The following is a 12,293-nucleotide window of genomic DNA, read 5'->3' on the forward strand; positions in this document are numbered from 1 at the left end:
AAGAAACGTTTGAACATAATTATACGCCAAATTAAAAATCGGTAAATTTAAGATGGATCTCCATGGAGACTCCTGAAAGTACAATGAGAATAAGACCATGTGTTTCGGTAGAGAAAGCGTCTTTGACATTCGCCATTTAAGTTTTGGTCAATCCAAGACTATACAAAAGACACATAAGTGAATAGCAGATTTTAATACAATTGAAATAAGACATAATAGAGTCAGACAATGAGTTAAACAGCATCATACAGATGTTTCGCCCTTCTATGGCTCGCAAGTAATGTGTGGGAGTTTAAATTTTAAACTTGGGAGGCGACTAGTCTCATAATTATATAAATTTCGTATATTTCCTATATCTGATAATATTAAAAAAAAAGTCAAGTACAGTATATGTGTATATTCTGAACCGTGACTCTATTCGAATGAATCGCAACGTGTCTTAGACATGAAGCATGAAAAGAAATTTTAAAACTTCAGAATAGGTATACTTTAAATTAAAAATTAGGTGGACAAACAAGGAGTAGGTCATTTTGTTGTGCCCTTTTTCAATTTGCAGCCAATGAAAAAGGTTCCAGGGTAGCTTACACAAGTGACATGATTCACTGGATAACAGCCGAGTATTAACAGGCTGTCTTATAAGTTTATTCCTTCTGCGAGTATGGTATCGTTCAGAAAAATGCAATATCAAGTCGCTGATAGTTAGATATCAACCGGACACACAGACCTATACACAGTTCAAATGTATCACAGGTAAGAAAATTTAAAGACTTAGTCCCAGGCATTCCGCATTTACCATCAAAATGGTAAGGGGGTAGATTAATTTTGGCATCAAATATAAACTTAATAAATTATAATAAATTGATTATGATATAAATTGAATTATAAATAAAAAAAATAAAATAAGGATGAACAAACTTATCTTTCGATGGATAACTAAATCGAATTGTTATATTTCTAATGAATTTAAACGTATATGTTGTGGTAACGACTGTTTTCCCATCATTTCACGTGTATTCGAGAACTACAACACACGGTATTAACATGTCACACTGTGATCTAACCACAAAGAAAACGGTCGGTATCATGAGGCGAAAATCTGCCTGTTTTTATTAATGAAAACGCTATCTCGTTTTTGGAAGATCTTAAAGTAAGGACAACCTTATTTAATCAGTACAAATGCTCTGTCTAAATCTCAATATTTGTTGGTTTGACATCGGGCATGCATATCCAACTTTTGACTTGGTCATTATCGCAGAGGCTAGCGATAATAGTTCTATATATGGACTATCTACCTTACCTGCCTTTTAGTGTATTTACTGGCTGGAAGGTAATTTTGTAAGTCATTCACAGGTCTGGAGTCCACAATCCATTATGCGTAAATGTTCCATAGAGTCAGCTGTCCCCAGCTAGCTGAATCCTTACAAGTTAAGTAGCCTTACAGAGCTAATGTTTTTATCTTAAGATACAACACTGAGTAAATATTCTTGTACCTTATATCCTGATCACAGAAGTTAATTGTTGGTTCTTGGGGGTTAGTGCTACGTTTGATAACATTGCATTAACACACAGTAGAACACATTGCTTGAACTTTATTTGTTTAAGTGTACACCCAGTACATTAATATCAGTAAGAATCTCCTCCCCGTTCATTATGTCCTGATGAGAGTTTAACTGGCTCTACAAAAACTTCCCAACAAAAAACATAGACCTAGAAACTCTCTGGTATGTTAAAATTCGAAAACAAACACATTCAGAATAAAACCTTTAATCTGTATTAACATATTCACAAACAAGCTACAGTATGTAAAATGTAATAAGTTTAATTACTTTTACATGATAAAATTTGTGCCCAAAGCTAAAACTGATATACCATCTTTAATAGTAAAGAAACCCCCAAGAAAAATCTACAAGGCTTAGATCCTATACACAATGAACACATTCTGACAAAGTATCATCATATGCCAAATTAATGCTGCTCTTTAAACTGAAATTTATTTTACTTCATAAATTCAGTTATATGTATAAAACAAACATGAGGAACTGCCTGCAGATATTTTTTTTACCATTAAACTTTGCTTTAACTCTACACAAAATATAGTTATGATAATCATATATAGCATAACTATAGAGAGAATAAAACCTGGAACTGAGACTATAGAGAGAATAAAACCAGGAATTGAGACTATGACATCACCAGAGGTACTGGCACTATTGTAGGTATGCAATGTTGGCTTTACCATGGCTGGAGAACACATCATCAAACTTCTGTGAGTTTATGGAGAAAACAGCTCTGAACACATGGCAATATCATGGTATAATTTTCCTAAATTGTTGGAAACTTGTATACATAATTCATCGCATAGTTTTTTTTTTTTTAAATCAATGGAGGAAAACTCTGTATCATTTCAATGCCCCCTGAAGTGTAGCAACCAAATTTCTTTTCCCTAAAACAAAACAAAAAGCAACTTATATAGAATGCAATTGTTAAATTCATACATCCTGTACACATAGACAACATTCCATCTTAAGGAATCAATATTTCAACACCACATGTGTAAACAAGTAGTGGGGTGACATTTTCCTGTTTACAGATATCTACTTTATCGACAGAAGGGCTGAAAATTTAAATTCCTGATGAAACAGATGTTTGAGAGAAAAAAGTACAGAGAGCCTACATTAATTCAAACAATCATGGTAATAACATGACAAATATTTCCCCGATATAAAATAATACCTGCATGATTACGGTGTTCACACAACCAAATCCCCTGCCATGTGCCTAAATTCATCTTCCCCTCTGTTATTGGAACATTGACTGATGCTCCTAAAAATGCAGCTTTTACATGTGCAGGCTGGAAAATTAAATACAGGAGTTTGATCACCATGGCACATTGGCTATACATTCACAGGTATGTAACATCACAATTTAGGGTTCAAATATTGTATAGGATTTATTATAGTCTGCCAAGTATCAACAAATTTGTCAATTATGTTATAATCACATTGAAATCTCCTATATATATGTACCTGATGGATAATTGACGTTGAAACAACATTCTGCTATTTGTATATTGGTCACATCAACTATGATATATTCCTTGTCTGATCCTATATCCAAAATAACTTCCACAGATGTCTATGCAAACATTTCTAACTCTCTCCAGTATCATGATACAAGTGATAATATTTTGACCCTGCCTACTGTAACAAAATGGATAGTAAAAGTACATTTTGGGTCAGAAATTAAAGTACAAATGGTATCTCAGGGAGCAACAACAACAGGTGTCATAAGTCAGGCACTGGACCAGGCTTAACGACATGTGAGTGACAGGTAGTAATGCACGCCAGATAACGGGAAGGGTATGCACCTCAGTGTTGAAACAATGTGGCAGAATATCGCTAGTATGAGTGATCAGAACAGGTTGATGCTCTCTCCTGTTTACCTCGTGCTGGCGAACGTATTTGTGAGTAAACAAGATAAGAAACAATGTATAAGGTAGATCAAAGATGGGAAGTTGATGATGGGTACTCTAGTCGCACGTGCCTTCATAATTAGATGCTCCGTGGGTTGGGTTATTGTTGTCCAATAGGGACTGGGCTGAAATTAAGTATTTGGGTATTATTTATACTAAGACAATAGCCAGCAGAAGTTAGTCTGGGATCGAGTAGCTAGAGAGAGTTTGTAGTTGGGAGTCGGACCTGGAGATGGGCAGAGTCCCGTATGGACCTGCTCCGCGATGAAGTGGGCCATGGCCAAGTTGGCCCAAGGACATTAATATGGAACTCTTTGATGTGGACGGGTAACCTATAGAACATGATGATGCTTCTGTATGTTGGAACAAAATTCCTTGCTATAGATCATCCTAAACTAGTAACCAAGGCATTTTGTCAGTATTTTGTGGAATGAGACTCTACATCAAAATTGGAAAAAAATTACTATACACCTGTTTTATTTACCTGACAAAGCATCAAATCTCAATAAATACAAGAAATATTTCATTTATAATTGACTCAACATAGTAAGAATGTATTTTTTATTCAACCAGCACCCGAAAAGTGGAAAATAAAACACTCCCTCAAACCCTAAAAAGCTTGAACAATCGGAATATCAAAATCAAATGAACATAATTTAAAGCTTTTAACACAAGAAATATTTTTATAGACTTTCAAATTTTTCATACCAATTACTGAGGTAGCATTAGCAAAAACAAAGGAGGATTTTAGATTTTGAATGGGGCTTATTCTACCTACAAATGCTTGGCAAATCCCTCCAACTTCAGGAACTCCTCCTATATCTCCTTTACACTTGATTAAGAAATAAGTCAATGTTTTGTCATATGCCTACCCATAAATACTGCAGTTTATCAGAATTACAGACAACTACTATTTAATCATTGTGTCATATAAGCATGGTAATTCCTGTTCTTTTGTATGTTGGCCTCCTGGAAAAATAATATTCTGCCATTTTCTTATAGATAATTATAAATATTCCCCGCATTTTTAGGACAAACTTACACATGTAACATCTGTATTTTTTGTATTTTGTACCCCTTAACCTCTTCAGATAAACAAGAGGCCCATGGGCCTTAACGGTCATCTGACAAAAAGCAAGCCAAACCTAGAAAGTGGTTGAGGTCATTCATTTGAACAAACTTGGAAGCCTCTCCTCCAAGCATCTTACAGGCCCAATATCAGCACTCATGGACTTTTGCTTGTTGAGAAGAAGTCGTTTGTATATTTTAACATATTTGACCCCTGTGACCTTGAAAGTGGGTTGAGGTCATTCATTTGAATAAACTTGGTAGCCTTTCCTCCCAGCATGCTACAGACCCAATATCGGCACTCATAGACTTTTGCTTATTGAGATGAAGTCCTTTGTATATTTTAACATATTTGACCCCTGTGACCTTGAAAGTGGGCCAAGGTCATTCATTTGAACAAACTTTGTAGGGCTCCATGCCAGCATGCTATGGGCCAAGTATTAGCCCCCTAGGCCTTCTAGTATTTGAGAAGAAGTTATTTAAAGATTTTGACATATTTGACCCCTGTGACCTTGAAAGTTGTTCAAGGTCATTCATTTAAATAAACTTAATAGCCTTTCCTCCCAGCATGCTACAGACCCAATATCGGCACTCATAGACTTTTGCTTATTGAGATGAAGTCCTTTGTATATTTTAACATATTTGACCCCTGTGACCTTGAAAGTGGGCCAAGGTCATTCATTTGAACAAACTTTGTAGGGCTCCATGCCAGCATGCTATGGGCCAAGTATTAGCCCCCTAGGCCTTCTAGTATTTGAGAAGAAGTTATTTAAAGATTTTGACATATTTGACCCCTGTGACCTTGAAAGTTGTTCAAGGTCATTCATTTAAACAAACTTGATAGCCCTTCATCCCAGCATGCCACAGGCACAATATCAGCAATCTGAGCCTTTTGGTTATTGAGAAGAAGTTGTTTAGAGATTTTAACATATTTGACCCCTGTGACCTTTAAAGTGGGTCAAGGTCATTCATTTGAACAAACTTGGTAGTCCTTCATCCCAGCATGTCACAGGCCCAATATCTACACTCTGAGCCTTTTGGTTAATGAGAAGAAGTTGTTTAAAGATTTTAACATATTTGACCCCTGTGACCTTTAAAGTGGGTCAAGGTCATTCATTTGAACAAACTTGGTAGAGCTCCATGCCAGTATCCTCTGTGCCAAGTATTAGCCCCCTAGACCTTCTAGTATTTGAGAAGAAGTCGTTTGAATGAAAAGTTTACGGACGGCGCACGGCGCACGGCGCACGGCGCACGGCGCACGGCGCACGGCGCACGGCGGACGACGACGGACGAAGCATGATGACTATAGGTCATCGGACCCTTCGGGTCCGATGACCTAAAAATTCATACCTCTCTACAGAAAGGTTTCCTTGTATTTGTGTATAACTCTTACTTGTAATCTGTAATTTTCTTGCATTGATAAAGCTAGAACTAATTGCAGACTATTTAATAGATCTGCAATTAGCGTAAAAATAATCCTGCCATTAACTTGTATTATGTACTAATAACAACTTGTGTACATAACAGAATGAACTGTCTGAGACAACATTAATATTCATACCATGTCATCAGGTCCTTCACAGGAATGCTTGAATGGCGTACTCTGTCATGAGAAACAAACAATCATTTTAACAAGAATTCACAAAGTAAGGTAGGTAAATCACCAGTAATCTTTAGAAAAAGATTTTTTGGTGACGTGACCTCATGTTTAAGGATGCCAGTCTTTTTTAAATTTACTTCCCAGCATTACTTACATCCAACAATACAGATGGGTAGCATAAAGCAATTCAGGTGACTTATTCAAAAGAAAATAACTCTAACACAATACTAATTATATATAATGTTTCTTCTTTTTCTTAAAGCTATTCATAGGAAATGTTTTAATACAAGTAGTTTACTTACATCAGGCACCAGTTTGTTTAGCATCATCTCCATATCAACTCTGCAAATGCAAACCAAATTATTTGAAAGTAAGTTTATACATGTACATACATGTACTTCTGTCAATGTAAAAGTTGTACTAAGATCTTACAGATGTAGCCATCATTATTCTGGGCCTTATGATTCTTAAAATGAAGATGAAAACATTAGTTATAAAAATATTTTCAACGTTTACAAACCAAAGTAATGTGTTACTAGATTTTTTCCTTACAATAAATATACCATACCTAGTATGTTAGGAAGATTGTATCGATATATGTCATGTAATTTAACTTACCTGACATCTGGATCCCAGTTCTGAAGCAACAAACAATACATACAATGTATTTTATTGCAGGTAAAAACTTTTGTAGTTATAGAAAAAATTGTTTCCAACAATAACTTAATTACAGAAATTACAATATATTATCATCTCTAATCTACAGTGAAACTTATTCAACAAGGTAATTAGTGTTTTTAAAAACAAAAACATTTCAAACAAAATATCATTATTACCTCCAAAAAACATAAGAATAGAAACAAAATTATTTTGTAAGTTTGTAAGTAAAATTGAGAGCAAGATATAAAATATATCAAATATTGAGACAAGAACTCATAAACACCTTATACATACCTCATTTAAACATAGACTGGCTGACGTATGTTTTACTGAAAAAATATTGTACATGAAACTAAAAACATATGATACAAAATGCACTGCATCTATGTGTATCTTAATAATTTCAAGTATGCTGACACATATTTTCGTATAGGCATAAGCATATTACAGGATATTGAAATAGTCTTTTTTTTCGTATTTGCAAAACTAAAACAGATGCATGGGATGGCATGGATGGGCTTATCACCATAACTGAGCTTATACATGTAGGAGGATAAATGTGATACTATGATCATATTGTTGGTTCCACCTTTTACATTTTAATGCTGATTTTTTTTTTCAGATTAAAAGTTGAAGTTACATGCCCTGAGATAAAAATCAAAACTACTATTCAGTAAAGAAGAATGTATTGTTACATTTTGAGAGGAGGATAAAGATAATGGTGTTGTGATTTAGAAATCAAATGAGTTTCACATACATGTTGTAATAGAAATCTTGAAGGCAGGTATTGTATCATTACAACTGGAAAATAGATAAAGACCAAAATGTGGTCAATCGGTTCATCCAAATTGATAACCAGCAAACCAACAAGTACAATAGTACACATATTAATCTATAATGAAAGCAAAACCATTAAAAACACAACACATAACATCAACATACTACATTCATAATTTCTGTTTCTCCGAAAACTGAATATGAAAGCCTTTTCACAACAAAGTCTGTAAGCACTGCATGATCACTTCAATCATACCTCCTCCATGGAACACGCTATTCAAGGTAGAATCAGATCAACACAATCAAGGCCAACCATTGAATCCAGATCAAAGGCTCCTAACAGAGATCTCAGCATCTCTGGGGTCACATGAAGATGTTACAACAATTCCAAGAGAGCTTCATCTGGTACGCTCTCTGGACACACAGTTCTAGTTAACATGGAACACAGCCTTAAGGACAGAGAGAGAGAGAGAGAGAGAGAGAGAGAGAGAGAGAGAGAGAGAAATGCAGCTTACAGTATCATGGAGACACATGTCTGGACAAAAAACAGTTTACAGACTCATGGACACACAGGCCCGGATAAAATACATGTGACAGTCTTGTGGACACACAGTCCTGGACAAGATATAGCTTACAGTCTCAACTCCTAAGTAGCTTTATCCAGAACACTTTCTAGACACACAGATCCTTTTCACAGATACAAGGTACACAGCCTCAAGGACACGCAGTCTGACAAATACAGCATACAGTCTCATATACACTCGGTCCTGGACAATGGACAATGTACAAAGCCAAAACAGCTTCAAAGTCCATAACTTGGAAATAGAAGTACATGGTTTACAGACAAACAGCCATTAAAACACCATGCTGATAAAACATCATATTGAAAGGCACCAGTCCTTTGGTTCCCTAATGACCACCAATATCTGAAGATGGACCCACAACCCTCCAAATAGTACTTTTCCTACACATGACGACCAGTTGCCTAACATACGACTTGTAACATCAAAGGTCTGTCTGGTACTGCCAAACCCTGCCTTGTGTATCTGACAAAATGCATGGTATGTGCATGCTTATCACACATTCCTCAACTTACCTAAGAGCTACCCAGTGCACACACTGGCTGTACATTGGCCTGACAAATTTCTACACCAACTTGTGGCACAGCACATGCTTAACTAGTGTGTTAATGACCTGCCACAATGAGTAGCCTCCGTAGCAAACGACCAGTAATCATCTTGTAGTAATGAGTATTCTGATACACGGTAGATCTTCTTGTGTACCTGAATATGACTTTTTATTTATTTTTTCAATAAATATAGTAAGTCAATTGATGAATAAGCCATTTTGAAATAAGGTTTTATGGTAACTACGTGAGTTTTTAATTTTGACGCTTTTGAAATTAAGCATCTGACTGTTATAAAATAGTTTATTCTACATTTACGTGTCATGCCGTATAAAATTGACATGCATATCAACTTTGCAAGCTCATGACATATGACTGTACTGTCTTTTACAGATGGTTTTCATCTATACTAACTATGAAGATTCAACAATCCAATTTTCATGTTTGCTATTTCTGGAACTTTAGCTCCCACTTCGTCTGAAATGAGATGACATCCTCTCTTTTTAGCAGAAACTGCAAATTCCCTCTGGAACCAGACAGTCCCTTGATAACCTTTGCTTGTTGCCGCCATGTTGTTTCTTAACATCCGAGTCCTACAGACGCTCTAATAGTGGGCACATTCTAAAACATTGTTCGGTTTGGTCTGTCTGGTCCGAAATTTTGGTAATGTGTTTTCATTGATACGTTTGACTGCGAACGTATTTAGCGTGGTTTGACCAGAGACGTAAATAGCACAGAGTGTAGTGTACCCATACCTGCATGTCTTTCCATTTCCGGATTTTTTTTTTGCTCTCATAAACTTCTGACGTGTAAGCAGGCGGTTGGCCAAATTGGATCAGAACAAAAATCGGATCACCAATTAAAAAGTAACTCTAATAATTTCATGCAAATTTAATCGAGCATAGTATTATTTTTGTACAAACGCTTGGGATCCGTTTACCGATGTTCTGAGAGAGAACTTCACCGAATGGGCAAGTGGCGTTAAATTAGATTTATTTATAATTTGACGAAATATCTAGCACATGCTATAAAGGTACAGAGCTTCAGTCTTTATCAAGAAAAATGATAAGAAGAATAAGATACCCAAAAGTATTGATAAGCTGGTCATAGCCAATAATCAATGAATGGAGAGAATTTACGCGGGCCCGTTACGGCGAATATCGTGCTATGTACATGTAACTTAGTCATTATTCATTAACAGTATCCTCGGCAGGTAGTGCAGACCATCTAGCTCCTTTGCCTTTCCACATCAACACCATATTTTCTTTGTTGCATCATATTGCAAATTCATATTGTGTACGCAAAATCGCTCCGCGTGTTACTGGTATAAAGTTTCGCCCGGTTGCCTTCCGATTACAGTAGTTATTTAATATATTTCCTGCTTGCTTCAGATTGTCACCCAGCCTGTTTTGAAGATATCTATACAAATATATATATTTGGTAATGGCAACAGTAATATAGTTCTTTATCCTAAAAACTGTTGCTGCAATGCACATGTAGTCAGAATACAACTGCCACATGTATTTTGACTTTGTATTCTGCAGTGACGGAAACAAATCGTATTTTAGCACGTGCATTAATTGAACAGAATAACTAATGATATAATTAAATAATTAATCAAGAGATATAAGTGTGTAATAGTTAAGCTATCTTGTTTGTTGTAACAAACAGATTTATTTACGAAAATTAGGAAAATTGCTTTTAATATCCATTGAAGTGTGGAACTATATTTCCGCGACTCGCGGAGCAGCTATGAGCAACTATTTTGGTATGTGTCATCAGACATAATTCAGCATAACGTCAACATTAGGTAAACGGAAATTCAAAAGCCCTAACACACCGTTGAAATGTCAGTAGTCTGTTGTTTTTTTTATCTTTTCAAAATACAGCTTATATTTAAAGACATTGGTCATGTATTCTCTATATCATGTTCCATCTTACCCTTTTGAGTGATAAAGATGGAAGTTTCGATTTTTAGTCTCTCTTGCATGCAGAGAAAGTGAAAGACTTGTAGATAATAGACCTCCAGTGAAAGACTTGTAGATAATAGATAACAGACCACCAGTGAAGGACTTGTAGATAATAATAGATAATAGACCACCAGTGCAAGACTTGTTGATAATAGTGCTGGCACTCGGATAATAACCCCTCTATACATTCCGGTCGTATAAATGCAATGCAGTTTCAAAGGCACATGTACAGTTTACGACTGACATTTGTAACCATTGGTGTGAATATATACTGACCGATTCACTTACAGTAAATAAAACAATAATGACGAATCATGAAAGCATTATTGAAGAAGTGTACAATGTATAGATTATGTTGACGTTGATACTTACATGTACAATAATTTTTTAACGAGAAGTATACGATGTAGCCATGTAGCCATGATTATAACAGAGACATTCATTCTTTATTTTTGTTTTATCTGGGTTCAGAATACCTTTCAGATACTTTCGTGAATTTCAAAAAGGTAGGACGAGACAATAATAGATATAGGGGCTGTTAGATTTCCAGAAAAAAAAAAAAAAAAACACTCACACACACACACACACACACACACGCACGCACGCATACACACACGTCTTATACATGTAGTACGGGTCAGTTACTACAGGTGTATGTGTGACGTCATGAAATAATCGCATCAATATAGACACAATGCCTAAAAAGCACCATGGCATATCGATAAAATACTATTTAACGATTATTGGCAGATATCAAATATCTGTTATACATTTATACGTATAAATTAATCAATCCTTTCAAATATAATGCTTAGTCAGAGAGGAGATTTTATTCTTTTAGCAGTAGTTTAAAACATTATCTATCCCATCTGTTTAAAGATCTAACACTTTTACAGGCAAATAATTCTACTAGTTTACAAACGCTTGGACGTCAATAATAGTAATTTTCAATGTGCGTTTTTTTTTAAAAATCAGAACATGCTGGACAAAGTAGTACAAAATGTACTTCTCTTCGACGTCATTTTTATCACACAGTGTACATACTCTCTGCCGTCTTGGGGTGTTATTATAGCGCCCAGATTTTATGTGTAAGATTGTGTCCTTGCATGAGAACTTGAATCAGTATTTTTTTTAAACTTAAAATAATGTGCTTTGTCAGATAGAACTGGGTACAAAAGGTATCAACAAGGTGCTTGTACATACCTTGAGCATACGTTTGCTAAATTGATTATCGTTTTGTATATATTGGTTATTTCAAACATAGTTTAATACCCAAACTACATAGTTCATGCTTAATTTTACCAACCCAATTAATTTTACAATTAGACTTTCTAATATCTAATTCGACTAATGCGTCATAACATGCCTTTTATCTATATTGTAGTTTCTTTAGTGATACATATATATATACAACGTCATTGCATTATTATTATCCATGTGTATTTAGTATCAATTATTGATGAGACAATCTGTATTGTAGTTCCTTTGATGAGATGATATACAGTATTACTGCATTGTTACTATCAATGTATATCTATAACTAGTACAGATGTATTGATTCGACAATCCTGCAACATTGATCAAACGGAAAATTAATGACACTTATAGTGCCACAGATTT

General features: G+C 35.2%; 1 protein-coding gene across 2 annotated transcripts; it reads right to left on the reverse strand.

The window, feature by feature from the left end:
* Positions 1 to 1,748: 1,748 nt before the first annotated feature.
* On the reverse strand, positions 1,749 to 9,274 carry LOC132556405 (UPF0047 protein YjbQ-like). 2 transcript variants are annotated; one of them, XM_060220818.1, is made up of 8 exons: positions 9,118 to 9,274; positions 7,095 to 7,129; positions 6,759 to 6,778; positions 6,443 to 6,482; positions 6,102 to 6,143; positions 2,734 to 2,851; positions 2,381 to 2,443; positions 1,749 to 2,348 (listed from the first exon to the last, which is right to left on the reverse strand). In XM_060220818.1, exons 1-7 carry the CDS (start codon positions 9,272 to 9,274, stop codon positions 2,400 to 2,402), a joined length of 456 nt encoding a protein of 151 aa, XP_060076801.1. In that variant the 3' UTR covers positions 1,749 to 2,348; positions 2,381 to 2,399. The 2 variants fall into 2 exon arrangements, with proteins under 2 accessions (XP_060076801.1, XP_060076800.1); XM_060220817.1 differs by having other exon boundaries at positions 1,749 to 2,443.
* Positions 9,275 to 12,293: the final 3,019 nt, after the last annotated feature.

The sequence above is a fragment of the Ylistrum balloti genome, unplaced genomic scaffold (assembly GCF_031769215.1).
Source record: "Ylistrum balloti isolate Yb309-2 unplaced genomic scaffold, AGI_CSIRO_Ybal_v1 Utg370568, whole genome shotgun sequence".
Classification (NCBI taxonomy): domain Eukaryota; kingdom Metazoa; phylum Mollusca; class Bivalvia; order Pectinida; family Pectinidae; genus Ylistrum; species Ylistrum balloti.

Excerpts from the sequence above, each read along its gene's own strand:
- LOC132556405 (XM_060220818.1), bottom strand. The coding sequence starts at position 9,274 with ATGGCGGCAACAAGCAAAGGTTATCAAGGGACTGTCTGGTTCCAGAGG. Across the intron at positions 2,852-6,101 it reads GTGAAGGACCTGATGACATG|CCTGCACATGTAAAAGCTGC; the intron begins GTATGAATATTA and ends TTAATTTTCCAG. Across the intron at positions 2,444-2,733 it reads TGAACACCGTAATCATGCAG|GGAAAAGAAATTTGGTTGCT; the intron begins GTATTATTTTAT and ends GTTTTGTTTTAG.